A 16321-nucleotide genomic window follows, 5' to 3' on the forward strand; every position below is an offset into this window, starting at 1 on the left:
TGCCCTCCTGTTGGTTGAAAGATTAGCACCCTCCCTCGGGTTGCCCGCTGACTGCAAATGACCCTGTGTCTCCACCCGTTTGCTTCTTTCTCAGGTTGGATGGGCAGGAGAGGGTCATCTCAAGCCATTTTGGGGCTGCTGCTTGGCTCATCCCCTTGATCAGTCAGCTCCCCCCAATACCAGAGCTCCTGTCTGTGGGTTGCATTGGCAGCAGAGAGCAAGGAGTCTGAGGGGGTAGTATATTTGGGGTTCCATTTACCCCAAGTGTTTCACTGCTGCCTCCCTTCAGCTGTTACCCTGCACATGCCCAATCTCGTCTGATCTTGGAAGCTAAGCAGGGTCAGGCCTGGTTAGTACTTGGATGGGAGACCGCCTGGGAATACCAGGTGCTGTAGGCTTATACCATAGTCTTTCGAGACTGAAGGTTGCCAACCACCCTCCAGCCTGCTCCCAGTGCAAGGTTGGTGCACTGATCTGCTTCCCGCTCACTCAGGTGTGTTCATTCCTCTCCTTACTGTGGTCCTCATGCACTGCCATGAAATCCAGAAGTGCAGGATTTCCAGTTTCATTTACAGGGGCAGCATGAGAGTCCACACTGTAAATGAAACCAGATATCCCACACCTCTGGGTTTCATGGCAGTGCAAAAAGAGCCTGGTAAGTAAGGCTTTGGGGGTTGTTGGATTTTTTTTGGTAGAACAGAAGTGGTGGACCCAAGATGGCATCAGGCAGTATTCTGGGCCGCAACCCCCATTTTTCAAGGGTTGGCAGCCTTGTGACATCACCAAGCCCCGCCTCGGAAATCTCAGGGTTTGGGATGTATCTGACCTGTCGCCCTTTTCAGTCACTTCAGGGGACATCTACTAAAATTGAGTGTTGGGAGAGTTAGAACAGACAAAAGAAAATATTTCTTTACGCAGCGTGTGGTTGGTCTGTGGAACTCCTTGCCACAGGATGTGGTGATGGCGTCTAGCCTGGACGCCTTTAAAAGGGGATTGGACACGTTTCTGGAGGAAAAATCCATTACGGGGTACAAGCCATGATGTGTATGCGCAACCTCCTGATTTTAGAAATGGGCTATGTCAGAAGGCCAGATGCAAGGGAGGGCACCAGGATGAGGTCTCTTGTTATCTGGTGTGCTCCCTGGGGCATTTGGTGGGCCGCTGTGAGATCCAGGAAGCTGGACTAGATGGGCCTATGGCCTGATCCAGTGGGGCTGTTCTTATGTTCTTATGTTCAGTGGAGGGGTACGGAAGGAGGAGTCTTATAACATCCCCCTTTTTACCATTAGGCGTGAGAATGAACTGAAGCTCCCCCACGATTGGCTGTGTTATCTGGCCCCGGAGATTGTGCGCGAGATGGCTCCCGGCAAGGATGAAGACAAACTGCCTTTCTCCAAAGCGGCTGACGTCTATGCTTTTGGGTAAGAGAGAAAAGGCTGGCTGGGAGTCTCTCAAGGATCTGTGGTCTTTGTTTCAGGGCAGCTCCAGTTTTAGGGACATGGCCTCCATGGGTGCCCTCTTAACTCCCTGAGGGAGTTGCTGTGTCGCTACCGCACAAATTCTGTGGTCACAAGAATAAGCCATGGGCGCTTTTGAGTATCCTGGGCTCAAAAGAGTGCCCAGCAGTGTTGACCGCGGATGCCAGCCCTGCTGTGGCTCTCTGGTTGGTCTTGGAGACGCATGACGCAACAGCCTTGCTTAAGCAAATCAGATCTGGTCAGTGCCTGAATAGGAGACTGCTTGGAAGCTCTGTACTGCCTTGAGTTACATCATGGAAGAAAGGCGGAATTTAAATGTAATGAATTAATTAAAGAGAAATAAATGTGGAGACGCCAGATTTGGTGGTATAGAGCTGGAGCTAACAACTTGGCTCATTCTTCGATGGGAATGTTCATTTCACCAACTGGAAGATACAGTGGCATACCTAGCGCTACAGGTATCTGGGGCAGACTGCTCTCACGGTCCCACCTTTGGCTGCTCGAAGCCATGGATAGATCTGGCCTCTGCCACAAGATCCCATGGGGGAGGCCAGGTCTAGCCAGCATTCAAATATCAAGTAGACCAGGCATCCTCCTCCAAGATTCTCCTCAGAGGAGGCCAGGTCTACTCAGCACTTAAAGGGACAGGCACGCTGGCACCCTCTTATGGTGTGCCCTCAGGCAGGACTATCCCCTGCTTTGCCCTTGATATGCCACTGGGAAGAGAAAACAAACATGGCTGTCCAAAGTGAAGTGGTTTTTGTTGTCATTGTGCAACTACCACGTTGGTTTTCTCTTTCTGCAGTGCCATCTGATGTCAAAATGGGGATCCTGAAAAGCTTCCAGGGTCCAAAAGACTTTTTAAGTAGCCTAATAGATTGCAGTTTGAAGGGGGAAAAGTGATTCATTGATTTCAGTACCCAAGTCCCCTGCTTAAATTTCTTACATCCATAATCTGGGAAGCTAGTGCAGAGGCTTACAGCCCAATCCTATCCACACTTTCCCAGGAGTAAGCCTCATTGACTCTAATGGAACTTACTCCTGAGTAGGCATACATAGGATTGGGCTGTTAATTCTTAGTCATGAAACTCTCTGGTTAGCTTTGGCTTCTCTTTTTATATCATGTGAAAACTTGTTCCCAATCACAGGCTGAAATGTCATTCAGGGCCATTTGAGGGCTGCCCACAAGCTTCTCTCAAGTTCCTCATTTTTTAAAAAAATCATATTTTCTTTCCGCCAGCTCCTTCCCAGCAATATAAAACACAAGGAAAATGCAAATTATTCTGCCTGACTTTGTGTATGGAGGAGTATATGCATATTGCAAAGCAGGCAAGAGTCACGCTGGGTCCAGCAGAGGGCGCACAGATATGGAAAAAGACCAGAGATTGAGTCCTGGTACCCATGTTTGGTGGGACTGCAAAATTTAGGAAAGTGCACCATTACCAGTGTGAGTTCAGTTCCAGTTTAGGTCCGTTGGTCTTTTCTTAGCTCTCTGGTTCAGATGCTTAGCTTTCAAAAGCGATTCAGTCACCGGTTCAGACACCCAGAACCAGTTCTGAAACTGGTTCAGAGACATTTCATGCAGAAAAATATCAGTCTTTTACTTCCACTGTCACTCTAGAACAGGGGTCTCCAAACCCTGGCCCAGGGGCCAAATGCCTCTATCCGGCCCAGGCCAGCCTCTGATCCCCTGAGAGCCTCTGGCCCAGTTGACCAAACACAACCGGAGTTGTGCTGGTGGGGTAGAGGAATGGGGGTCCGTTTAAATTGGACTGTGTTGGTGCTTGGAGAAATCCTGGACATTTGAGCTGGTTCATTCATTTATTCATTCATCTAAGTTCTCCCTCTAATGCATTTATTTAAATTTTATTTTTAAAATGTTTCCGGCCCTCAACACTGTGCCAGATATTTTGATGCGACCCTTCAGCCAAAAAGTTTAAAGACCCCTGCTCTAGAAAATGAACACGATGAACTTGAGGGGAAAAAAATCATTTGATTTTTCTGCTTTTCTACTTTTCTATTTTTCATCATTTTCCTACTTGAGGAAAAGAAATCATTTAAAAACTGTTTTTGAATTTAAAAAGCTTTACAAAAAAAACACAGGCCGGGTTTAAAAATAGGAAAACAATTCTGTATTTGTCAGCTGAGTTCCTGATTATTGAATTGCATCTGCATAACCTTCTAGTAGGGCCGGTCCATCCATGAGACCAACTGAGATGGTTGTCTCAGGTGGCATTGATGGGAACGCCTGTCTTTGTATGTCTTGTGTGCCTCTGGCCACTCTTCTTCTGGGCTGTCTCTGTTAGAAGTATTAATGTTATGACTTCTTGGCCCATCAGGACTGTGTGGTACGAGCTCCAAGCCCGGGAGTGGCCATTTGAGAACCAACCAGCTGAGGCCTTGATCTGGCAAATTGGGAGCGGCGAAGGAATGAAGCAAGCCCTCTCCTCAAGTAGCTTGGGAAAGGAAGTTGCTGTAAGTGGACGCAGATTCTTCTCTAAGCGGTTGTGCTAGCACGGAACGCACACAAAAAAGCCTTATGTTCTATGTTCTTATGTGCACCCATGGGTCACAAGCAAGAAGAGGCATTCCTTCCTGTGGGAGAAAAATGGAGAATGCTTCTATGATAGGTTGACAGGTGTAGGGTGCAGCACCTAGCAATTGGTACACACTTTCAGCATAACTCAGTCTGAAATGGGGTTTAACTGGGGTGGTAGACTGCTGTCACCACCCAAATCAGGGAAAACCAGACAGGAGGAGACTGCCTTGGGAAATACGCCGTCCCAGGAAGAGGGAGAGAACCCTGTTGGGTCAGGCCAAAGATCCATCCAGTCTAGCATCCTATTTCCTGTTGTGTTTCACGAGGTGTTTCTGTGAAACCAAAGCAAAACATTAGCATGGCTTATTGGGTACTTTCCAATTCTTATATACTTGTGCTAGTCCGGGATCTTGAATCTTCTAACCAGGTAGGCAAGCAACCGCTGATTAAACATCAGTTGCTCCAGGAGGGAAGGTGCATGACCCTGCTTCTTATAACCTGTGGGTATGAATTCATGTGACTTCCCTCTTGGAAATGCAGTGGGTTTCACAGTCCAATAAGCTGGCTCAAAGCCAAGTCCTTTGCGTACTACTCCAAAAGATTGACCTTGACAACAACAATGAAACAATGGCAACCCCATCCAAATGACTTAACCAGTCCCTGGAGTTGCTGATGATCGATCTGTGGGCACAATCCTAACCAGGTCTACGCGGAAGTAAGTCCTATTTTGTTCAGTGGGGCTTACTCTCAGGAACGTGTGGCTAGGATTGCAGCCTGCAGGTGATAAGAACCAAAGTGGATGAAAGCATGCAGAACCATAGGAAAAAAATCCCTCTTGTAAGAGAGAGCTGGCCACCTGCTGGTCTACTGATTTCTGATCAGTCCCCTAGTGGCAGAGGAGCCAAACTGTGGCAACTCCTCTGTTACAAAGGAAGGAAGATCTCTGTGAAAGGAGACTATAGCAGACTATAAATGTGATGTCATCTTTTAGGAAATCCTGGCCGCGTGTTGGGCGTTTGATGTCAGTGAGCGGCCCAGCTTCACTCTCCTGATGGAAATGCTTGAAAAACTGCCAAAACTGAACCGGAGGCTCTCTCATCCAGGACACTTCTGGAAGTCAGCTGAGTACGTATTGGCTAGTGTCTGCTTGTGATGGAGCTGCTTGAGGGAATCCCATTTTTCCTAAATTGCTTAATGGACAACCAAATAAGCACTCTCCTTATGACAAGAGCCTCTGAAGGCTCTCAAGTGTTTGAGTTTAGCATACTAATATTGCAGTGTGTGCGCTTAACTGGGAGTATGTTCTTTTGTTTTCAGTGTGGCTTAACTCCCAAGTAAACATGCATTGGATTGGGCTGGAAGGCAATTTTAGATAGCAGGGATGTGCAGATGTGGTCCATCTTTTTCCCCTGAAATGGTGAAGTGGATTTGGAAAAAAAAGCAGCAACCTAAATGTAATGGTTCAAAATGCTGCATCTCAGACTTTACATATCAACTGAAATCTGATGTTTTGAGGCACAGTCCTATGCATGCTTACTTAGGAGTAAGTCCCACTGAGTTCAGCGAGCCTTACTTGCAGGTAAGTCTGACTCCTAACCTCCCATTAGATAGATGGTGTTGTTAGCTAAGACTCAGGCTGTGTCCAGTGGCATTCTCATCTGCTTGCTTGTGGGTTCAGAGGAACATATGTACAGGGCTGGCCCGCTCATGAGGCCAACTGAGACTGTTGCCTCAGGCACTGGAATGGCAGGGGTTGCCCACCGGTTGCTGCTGCTGCTCTTCCCCATCCTATTCCCTGGTTTCAGAAAGGGAGAAGGAACAGAGCATTCCATTCCCCTCTTCCTTTTTGAATCCAGGGAGCAGGCAAAAAAGCAGGAAAGGCGGTGGCTGATGGACCACCAGATAAGGTCTTGGTCTAGCCCTGTGTACAGTGGGCCTTCCTTATCCATGGGTACGGCACCCACAGATTTGACCCAATGCGGGTGCCGACCCGCACTGGAGCGCCTCACATGACCTCCTGGACGTGACTGGAAGGACCATCTGGGAGGTGTTCTGAGGTGCAGGGAAATCGCACACAGCCTCTCCAGGCCTCAGAAAGCCTCTCAGAGCCTTCTAAAAGGTACGTCTGATTTTTGGGGCCCACAGATTTGATTATCTGTGTAAATTGGTATCTGTGGGGCGGGAGGCAGTGGCATAGCTAGAGGAGGTGCAAAGCACTAAGTTTTGCAGGGAGCCTCGCCGCAGTGTGTTGGTGCTCCATCCCCCTCCTCCTCAGAGCCATTCTGGGTGCTGGGAGCAAAACGGAGGCAAATGCAGGGAGGCGAACGCCTCCATTTTGCTCCCAACACCAGGAATGGCTCCAGAGGGGAGGGGGAGGGGCCACTTGCACACCGTGGTGAGGCTCCCTGCAAATCTTGGTGCTTTGCACCCCCTCTAGCTACGCCACTGGTGGGGGGTCTGGGAATGGACCCCCTGCGGATACCGAGGGCCCACTGTATGTATTTAGTGATTCAGCCCCAGTCAGGGACAAACAAGAAGGCGCCCAAAGAGTACAGTAGGTCAGCTGTGCTGTTTCTTGCGCAGAGAGGTTGCACCTGGGAGTACATGAGCAGTTCCAACCTTCTTTTAAAGATACAGGCTCCCTTTGGGTGCATTTCCTTGCTCTCTGGCCTTCTTTTTAACTGCGTACTAACTCGATTCTCTTGTTTCTCTTTCTTTTTATACCACCTGCCCTCTCTCGTCTAGGTTGTAGCTACCGGTCCAATAGCTGGATTCTGCCTTGCTTGCATGCTTCTTTGTGTCCTAACCCACTACGCAACTCGGACAACTATTCCACACACACACATACACTGCAGTTTCTAATCCTTCGATGCTTCTTTTTCTGGAAAATCCCTTCTCCCTGCCTCTTCTCTTGGTGTGGGCAGTTAACTGGAAATAACCATTCCTGTCTGTGAGAACCGCGGCGCTCCTACTAACAACGGACTTGGATAACACCTCTCTCCTACTGATGTGTGTTCAATCAGATGCAGCGGTGGTGTAGCTTGAGGGGGTGCAAAGTACTAAGTTTTGCAGAGAGCCTCAGTACGGTGTGCAAGCAGCCCTTCCCCCTCCTCGTCATCTGTGCCATTCCGGGTGGGGGGAGCAAAACAGAAGTGTACGCTCCCCCCACACAGAATGGCTCTGAAGGGGAGGGGAAGGGAGCGCTTAAATGCCACAGAGGCTCCCTGCAAAACTTAGTGCTTTGTACCCTCTCTAGTTACACCACTGGGCTGCGGTGCTTGTAGCTCCTTTTCTGCTTTGTTGTCCCCCCAGCTCTGGTGGTTACAACTGTGAATGTTTGCCAGTAACATTGTAAGCAAAAGAAGAATACCAGCACTGCACGCTTGTCTTTTGTACAGTTGGGTTTTTGTTTTAATGGTGTATCATATATGTGTTTGACTATCCAGCAAAAAGCATTTCAAAGTGGCTCTTAAATCTTGAGTAATGGGTGTACATCTCTATGTGTCAACCACCCGCCCCACCTCCCGCAAGAGATTGGTTAAAAATTGCTGGAATTTCCAATTGTGGAAATCTTAATTGCTAAATCCTAAGAGTTTTGGGGCCCAATCCTATCCAATTTTCCAGCCACAATGCGACCCCAAGGTAAAGGAACAAGTGCTCCCATACCGTAAGGAGGCCTCTGTGACTGCCTCCCTACCACAGGATGCAGTGCATGCCCCTTTGGCACAGCTACACTGGCATTGGAAAATTGGATAGGATTGGGCCCTGACAGCCCAATCCTGTCCACACTTTCCTGGGAGTAAGTCCCATTGACTCTAATGAGACTTACTTCTGAGTAGCCATGAATAGGATTGGGCTGTGAGTCAGTTAACCTTTTTTTTAATTGATTAAGAGCCCAGTCCTATCCAATTTTCCAGGGCTGGTGCAGCAATACCAATGGGATGTGTGTGGCATCTTGCAGTGGGGGGGCAGTCACATAGGCCTCCCCAAGGTATGGGAATGTTTGTTCCCTTAGCTCAGAGCTGCATTGCAGCTGCACCAGAGCTGGAAAGTTGGATAGGTTTGGGCTCTAAATCTGCATAGGGCTAAAATGAGTCCCTTTGAAGAAAGCAGCACATTTAGCAGCACATATTTAGAGAGCGTGTGTGTGCGCATCCCAGTAGCAGTTGCCCTAGAAGAGGCATTCCTTTGCTTGAGAATGCCTCTTCTAAAATGGCACCTGCAACTCTTTGTACATGTATGAAAAAATAAGAGCTTTTTAACCATTCTGTTGTCTGATTAAACGTAGACAGAATTTTACTAAACCACAAGGTGCAGTCTAATTGCTTTGCAGCCCCGTTCTATGCATTTTTACCCAGAGTAGGTAAAACCTACCATGTTCAAATGAGACTTATTCCTAGGTAAGGATTAAGGCACAGGATTAATTCCTGCACAGGATTGCAGCCTTGATTACATAAGCATTGTAGCCCCAATTTTAAAAAATTGAATTTGTGTTTGATGAGATGCTCATCAACTTGCAACACAGTGGGGTGCTGGGGAGATATATGTCACCTGTAACTTTCTGGCAGTTGTAAGTTCTCCCCCTCCCCCTAAAATCACTACAACCCCCCCCTTTTTGCAACCTGTGAAAGGGCCAATAAAATTGCAAGGTGGGAGGGATTTTGGTTCAGCTCTACCTGTTAAGTTGAAACTGACTTAGGGCCCAATCCTAACCAACTTTCCAGCACCAACGCAGCCCCAAAGTAAGAGAACAAATGTTCCCTTATCTTGAGGAGGTCTCCGTGACTGTCCTCCCCAAGACAGGATGCAGCGCACACTCCATTGGCATGGCTGCATCAGTGCTGGAAAGTTGGATAGGATCGGGCCCTTTCTCAGTCATTGCTTTTTGTTTTCATAGAAGGGTTCAAAGTGCAACTGTTTAATTTCTGCTTTTCTGTCCTTCTTCTCTTACCCCTCCCCCTTCTCTTTCATATTAACAGTAGCAAAGTTGTGATCCAGTTCAAAAGGTTTGGCTTTGGAGATTTGGAATCGAGTAATCAAAAGATTTAGCTTGGTTTTGATGGTTTGCATTTTCTGTCGCACCTGAAAAAACCCATTGGAAACCTGCACAGAATCGTCCCCAGTGATGGAAGGGGTGGGATGAGACATTTTCTGCCCCCCACCCCCAGCAGCCACCCAGTGATATTTCATTCAAGATGTTGTGTTTGCTTTTGACATCTTGAGTTCCAAGATGCAGAGTTGGCAGATTTTCCTTCTAAAATGTTTACATTCTGATTATTATTTTTTTCCTGTGTGACTTGTATTTTTAATGCTTAATAATGTGATATAAAGGTTTTTTTTAATTTTTAAAAAATTCATGCAGGTCTATATCTGTATATTGCAAGAAGTCGAGTGGCCCTATATGCCAACCTGTCCATCGATCTTGGTTTCATCTGTGAGGTTGTTAAGGCTTGTATGTTGCCCACAAAATACAGAACCAGGTCAGAGCTGAAATACTGAACTGTCAAAGGTTTAACCAAATGTGTGTGTGTGGGGGGGGGGGGTGCAGAAAATGTAGTGTTGTTCCAGGGTTCATTCTGGGGAATACAATGATGATCATTAGCCCAAAAGAGACTTGGGGCCCAATCCTATCCAAATTTCCAGCACTGGTGCTGCCACAATGCAGCCCCAGGGTAAGGGAACAAAGGATTCCTATATCTTGTTCCTATACCTTGTTCCTATACCTTGAGTAGGCCTCATCACAGGATGCAGTGCATGCCCCATTGGCACAGCTGCACCTGCACTGGAAAATTGGATAGGATTGGGCCCTTGGTCAGTTATACTCCTCTCTGAAATGACTTAAATCCCCATGTCTACTCAGAAGTAAGTCTCCTTATAATCAATGGAGCTTACTCCCAGCTAATTGTGGATAGGATTGCAGCCTTACAGCCCAATCCTGAGCTGCCTGGAACATAGGGCTGCAGTGGCTCTAAAAACCTGGAAGTGATGTCATGGCCAGAAGTGACATCATCAAGCAGGAAAATTTTTAACACTCCCAATGCCCTAATCAAATCACTTAATTTAATTAAGTCGGTAAATTAATTTTTTAAAACTTCTTGTAAACTTTTATTTAAATTAAAGAAAAACCCTCCCAGTCAGTTGCTGATTTCTTTAAAAAAAAATTCCCCAGACATTCCAAAGGCTGAAGTCCTGTCCACACTTACCCAGGAGTAAGCCTCATTGACTGTGGCTACAATCCTAACCACACTTTCTGAGCAAGACCCATTGAACAAAACAGGACTTACTCCTGAGTAGACCTGGTTAGGATTGTGCCCTACCATTGTTAAAAACACTGGCATAGTAACCTGTTAAAAGTACAGATCTGTAACATTTCCCTAAATGCGGTCACTTATCATGGTAGCAACAAGTCTAATTAAAAAAAAACCCATTGAAATGAATGGGGACCCTCCTGAAATTGGCTTGTAACCCACCTTATGGGTCCTGCTCCACAGTTTGAGAAACTTTGCTCTAGAGGCAGCAGGCCAGACATTAGAGAGTGTCTGGGAAGGTTCATTTCCTGCTTAGCTACTTGTCTTTCCTTCATAACCACTATAGGCACTGGTATGCTTTATGCTGCTTCTCTCCCCCTCCCCTTTTTGGGTATATGCCACCTTTAAGGAAGAGGAAGCCTTGTACTTGTTTAAAAAAATACATAATTCCAATAAGCACTTGGTGTTTTTTCTCTTAAAACAGCCATCACAAAATGTTAAAAACAGTTCCAAAAATAAGCATGGTACAGAGGCAGGTTACCCATGGTCAGTGACAACACAGGCACTGTCCAATAGGTCCCCGAGAGATATTAAAAACACCCCATAACATCCAGGCTGCTCGTGTTGTTGGCCTATTGAACCTGTGATTTAGAAGACTGAAAGTAGAGAAAAGGACTTTCTCTCTCTCTCTCTCTCTCTCTCTCTCTCTCTGTCTGCACCTGAAGCTTTTGAAACTAAATTCTGTGTGAGATTAGAAACTGTCCCCCCTTTTGGAAAAAAATGAGTCTAAGCATACCATAAGAGAGCTTAAATGAGGCAGTTCAGCACTGAAGGTATGGTAGAGAAGGGGAAAAGGCATAAACAAGAGTGTCCACTGCATTTTGCAGCTCCCACCATTTTTATTTTGTGATTGAGGAGAGGGACTTACTGGTCCTTGCACACCAGGAAGCAACACCAGGAAGCAACTGTGGAAATGAAACTGTGTTTGCTGATTTCTAGAAGGTGGTCTTTGGAGGCCATCATCTTTGTGTTATCAAACATTTGGTCTAAGGAAGATTGAATGCATTTGTATCTGCAGATTTGGGGGGAGCCTTACGTGATGAAATGTACAAAAAGATCCCTTGCAGGTAGAATTCTAGCATGTCAGGAAGCAAGCTTTTATCCTTGACCTACTGCCTTTCTACGTGCAGGGCATTTTTTTTTGTTTGCAGCTGAGTGTGCTTTCAATCTGATAAGCCTCCACCTGTGTCTGAAATGGTGCATCCTGAACATAAGTTGCCCACCCCTTTTAAGAATTAGGCCAAGAAGAGCTGCTGCAGGGCTGACAGGAAGTGCAAAAGGCCTGATTTAATCCTGGTTCCGTATCCCAATGCAACGGGATGGTTCAGTTTTGACGGCTTAGATCACATTTTGTGGCTCTTTCTTTCTCCGTAGTGCGCAGCAGGTATAAGCTAATATTACTCAGTTATCTAATAAACAAAAGATCCATCCAAGGTTGTTACAAAAGAGTAATTGGTGCTATTTGCATGGCCTGTAGCCACTTACCATATACAGAGCTGACCACCTGCAGTGGTCCCTGTTCCGTAGTCTGCATCCTTCTCCCCACAGCCTCATCTTTACTGTGGGCAGAGCAGTTGTGCTCCCGTCGTAGTGGGACATGACATCCACATGCCTTGATGGGACCTTAGCACACAGCTCAATCATAACACATTCTCAGTACAGCTTGTAGAGGCCAATTGACCCTGCATGTGCCTGATCTTGGAAGCTAAGCAGGGTTAGGCCTGGTTAGTACTTGGTTGGGAGACTGCCTGGGAATACCGGGTGCTGTAGGGTTATACCATGGTCTTTTGAGACTGAAGGTTGCCAACCTTGTAGAGGCCATGACTGACGCTTCCCAGCAACAGCATGGCCTCACCCCAATCCTAATAGGGGATGAGGCTGTCATTCTGTCACAGAGCGCCTGCTCTGGATGGGGAAGGTCTCTGGTTCAATCCCCAAGTAGAGGTGGGAATGACCTGGAGAACCATTGCTGGTCCAGGTAAAAAACTGATGTTCAACATTTTTCTCCTCACAATACGCTAACCTCCATGGTCCTCTTTATGGACTTCACCTCTTGTGATGTTTCTCCTGGCTTCTGGGAGACTGTTGGGGAGCGTCTCCCAACAGAGACTCTTCTCTGTTGCAATTTTCAACCGCTGTGCTCCAAACTCCCGTGGCACACCTGCGGACCTTTCGCGGCCCACCAGTGTGCCGCAGCACACCGGTTGAAAATCACTGAGGTAGACAATACTGAGCTAGCCGTGCTAAGCTACACACACACACACACACCCATGCTCAATAAGCCTTTTTTGTTTGTTAATTTTTTTGGGTTTGACTTAGGGCGCCCAGTAGGTTTAGGGACTTTTAAACTTCACCATCTATCTTGCCACAAGATTAATAGCGAAGGTTGCTTTGAGATGTGGAGAAAACTATTTTGAGAATCCCTGTTGACATCAGTTCCTGCATTAGATTACTGTTGTGGATGTGTGTTTTGCCTGTGTGTGTTCTTCATGCTCCCTAATGCCCTGATTTAAAAATAATAAAAGAAGTAAAATTGAATCCTAAGTATTTCCTTGATGGATCAAGCCAAGCATCCATCTGACCCAGTGTCCTGTTTCCAACACTGGGCAGTCAGATGTTTCTGAACATGATTGAAATAGCCACTTTGAGTGTACACCCAGCATCTGTTATTTGGAGATTTACTGCCTCTGTAGATGGAGGTGCTGCTGATAGACTTTTTTCTATACATTTTCTCTTATTTTTTTTAAGTCACTGAAACATTTTTTTTTTTAAAAAGATGCTCCTTCCAAATGCATATTCCAGTGGGCAGCAAAATGAACTTGTGTGCTGCTTCTGTTTACACTGGTGTAAAATGAAAGTTGTGCTGGCAGGAAGGGGGAGAACGGAGTCAATGGAGTCATGCGCCGCTAAAGGGATCCCCACACCCTGCCTGTTCCTAATTGTTCCTGTTACTTCTCATGATGACTTGTATGGGAGTGAATTAGTACTGTGAGGCTGTATCATTTTGGTGTTGTACAAATAAGTAAATACAGTACCTTTTTTTTCTTAAATGTGAAACTCAGCTGTACGTTAAGGGGGTTTCCTTAGCCGCAATGGTGTATGTAAAATGAAGTCTGTAATATGGGTGAAAATGGACAATTTTGTTCCTTTCAAATATAATGTAAACTTTGTACAGTAAATATATATAAATATATATATATTATATATATTTTCTATCAACCGAGTTTGTCTTCCAGAACAGCTATTAATTTAATTTAAGATGGTTAGTATTAACAAAAGAATTCTGCATTAGTTCATGCAACTGGCAAAAAAAAAAAAAATGAAAATGAAAATAAAAAATAAAGTACACTCTATGCTAATGAAATTCTGAATATTTTAGGGATCTTTTAAGTGAATAAAACTTTGCTCTGGATGAAAACAAATGAAGGAATGACAGTTTTATTTTAAATCTTCCTCCTATATGGCTTCTTATCATTTATTTTTTAATTACAGAAGTGGCATAGCTAGTGGGGGGGGTGCAAAACACTAAGTTTTGCCGGGAGCCTTTCTGTGGCGTGCAGGTGGCCCTTCCCTCCGGGTGGTGGGAGCAAGACATAGGCATATACCTAGAATGGCTCTGAAGGAGGGGGAGGGGCCCCTTGCACACTGTGGTGAGGCTCCCTGCAAAACTTTGTGCTTTGCACCCCCTCTAGCTATGCCACTGAATTACAATATTTATACACCTCCTTTCTTGTAGACTGGAGTCTCATAGATTCAAGGCGGTTAACATAGGAGTGCTGACCATAAATCCTCCCCCCCTCTTATTTTCAAATGGGATTTTTCCAAGTGTTATTCTACGGGAGAAACTCATATGATCCTCCATTTCTTTCCAAGCTTCCACAGTTAAAAAGCAGGAATGGTCTATCGGTCTGTACTATTCTTTCCCAATTCACCTGAGCAAGAGGAAATTTTCATGGAAGCTGCTGTGGTTTCTTCCTCTCTGTGCAGAGAGGGTGCCGCAGACCTATTGCATGAGTATGATGTCCATTTGCTTTGCAAATTCAGCGTGAGAGATCAGACAAGCATCCAAACAGAGGGTGCCAGTATTGAAAGGGGTTTCCCTCCAAGCCAACAATATATATTTGGAGCCCCTTGTCTGACTCCCCAGATACTCCCCAGATACCTTGGAAGCAGCACTCCAGTTCTTAGACTCTTTTGCTACAGCAACAAGCAGAAAGACTATTAGTTTCCTGGTCTGAGTGGTAGATGCGCCATACCTTCTAACTACGAGCTACTGACAGCTGCCTAAAGAAAGAGACTTTGAGCTCACAATTGGGTTTTGCACATTTGTCAGTCCCACATAGAAATCCCCAAAATGTTTAAGTAACAAATGGGCAGAGCTGGCCCTGCGGGAAGGCAAGTTGAGTCAGCTACAGGAGGGATTGGATTTTGAGTGCTATCACTCCTACTTGGGTTTAAAAGGGGAACAGAGTAAAAGGAAGTGTGAAGGAGAGCCATGGGCTAGAGACTCTTAAGAGCCCACCACAGGTCCTGAAGGCGACGTGGCCGCTTGTTTCAACCCAGCATCTCATATTCCAAGGAATACTACAGCTGTTTGGGAAGGTTCAATTTAGTGATGTACAACATGAGCCCTCAGTGGGTCCTGTGAATCTGAGTTTGACACCCCTGGGGCTAGAGCATCTCAGGTGCTACTGCTTCTCTCACTCCCCTTTAAACCCAGCTACTCATCACATCATTATATTGGAACCAGGAGATGGAAAACATGTCTAGATCATCCATGGCCAACAATCCAGCCTCGGACCCTATTGCCATGCTTCATACGTACCTCAATGCTGGCACAACTCACTCCTAGGCACAGTGTCAGTGCGCTTGGAAGGAGGACACAGAGGCATACTCACCAACAACCTGTGTTGGAGCATCCCCATTCAGTGCTGTGGTGGTGGGGGATGGGCCATTTTGCATTTTGAAAAGGATGGTATGCAAAATAACTTTTTACAGAGGTAAAACATAACAGGTGAGTCACAGAGGAGTCCATTGGGCCAATGGAACACCTTTGCTTCTGGGGCATTATGCTTGCTGCATTATATTTATTTTATATTAGACTGAACTCTGCTCCCCATCCAGCCTATCCCACTCCAAATAGATCTGCACATAAATATTTGGAGTGTCAAAGCAGGGGGCAGAAGCAACTGTCTTCTATAGTTGTGTGGTCAGCTGCACTGGTGTTGCTGGAAGGGGGAACACTAAGTTGCTTCAGGTGCCAGACCGCAGGTGTAAAGTGGCCCCACCTCCTCACCTCCAGAGCTCGACACAACTTCAAAAACTTTTGCAGTCACAACTGCCACTAAAGGTGAGAAAGAGGGACTGCTTTACTCCAGCGGGCAGGCGCTTGAAGAGACTTAGGGTTTTGCATTTCCCCCCTCCAGGAGCACCAGTGAACAGGAGACACCTTGCTTGTCCCAAAGCCCCACTTTGTGCACCTCCCTTCCCGTTGCTCTGAACTCCTGAACATCAGTTTGCTCTCTAGTAGAAGGGAACATCTGGATTTGCCTCCCCCCCCAAAAAAAGACACATGAGGCAAAAAGATGAAAAGGTTTATGACTGTGCTGTTGTTGCATTTATTTTGCTTTTGAACCATCAACGGGCCCTATGCTGACAGAGATCCGGTCCTTCAGATGGAGGTGTAACTAGGGTGGAACGTGAGGGGCACCTGCCACAGGCACTATGCTGGGAGGGGCACAAGGTGTAAGGCAGTCACTTCCTGGTTCCCCCAGAGGAGAAAGTACTGGCAACTTAGTACCACCCCGTTCCTTCATACCGCCCCACAGAGGAGGAGGGGCACGAATTTGCCAGCACCGCCTTCTCCAGGGAGAACGCAGACATGACATCACGATGTCATGTGAAATTGTGACGTCCCTGCCCTGGGTGCTGGGGTTTCTAGTTACACCTCTGCGGCCAGAGGTGCAAGAAGAGACCAGGGTGCATGGAAGGAGACC

At 46.4% G+C, this 16321-nt stretch overlaps 1 protein-coding gene and 1 pseudogene across 1 annotated transcript in view; both read left to right on the top strand.

The window, feature by feature from the left end:
• The window catches only part of KSR1 (kinase suppressor of ras 1), a 109020-nt gene extending 98083 nt beyond the window's left edge, over window positions 1-10937 (top strand). Inside the window, exons 16-19 of the mRNA XM_066636627.1 lie at window positions 1290-1421; window positions 3818-3953; window positions 5009-5142; window positions 8997-10937. Of these exons, the coding sequence (XP_066492724.1) occupies window positions 1290-1421; window positions 3818-3953; window positions 5009-5142; window positions 8997-9066 (472 nt within the window). The 3' untranslated portion in view covers window positions 9067-10937. The remainder of the gene's footprint in view (window positions 1-1289; window positions 1422-3817; window positions 3954-5008; window positions 5143-8996) is intronic.
• Window positions 282-398, top strand: LOC136659853 (5S ribosomal RNA; annotated as a pseudogene).
• Window positions 10938-16321: the final 5384 nt, after the last annotated feature.

Source organism: Tiliqua scincoides, chromosome 8 (genome assembly GCF_035046505.1).
Source record: "Tiliqua scincoides isolate rTilSci1 chromosome 8, rTilSci1.hap2, whole genome shotgun sequence".
NCBI classification, from domain to species: domain Eukaryota; kingdom Metazoa; phylum Chordata; class Lepidosauria; order Squamata; family Scincidae; genus Tiliqua; species Tiliqua scincoides.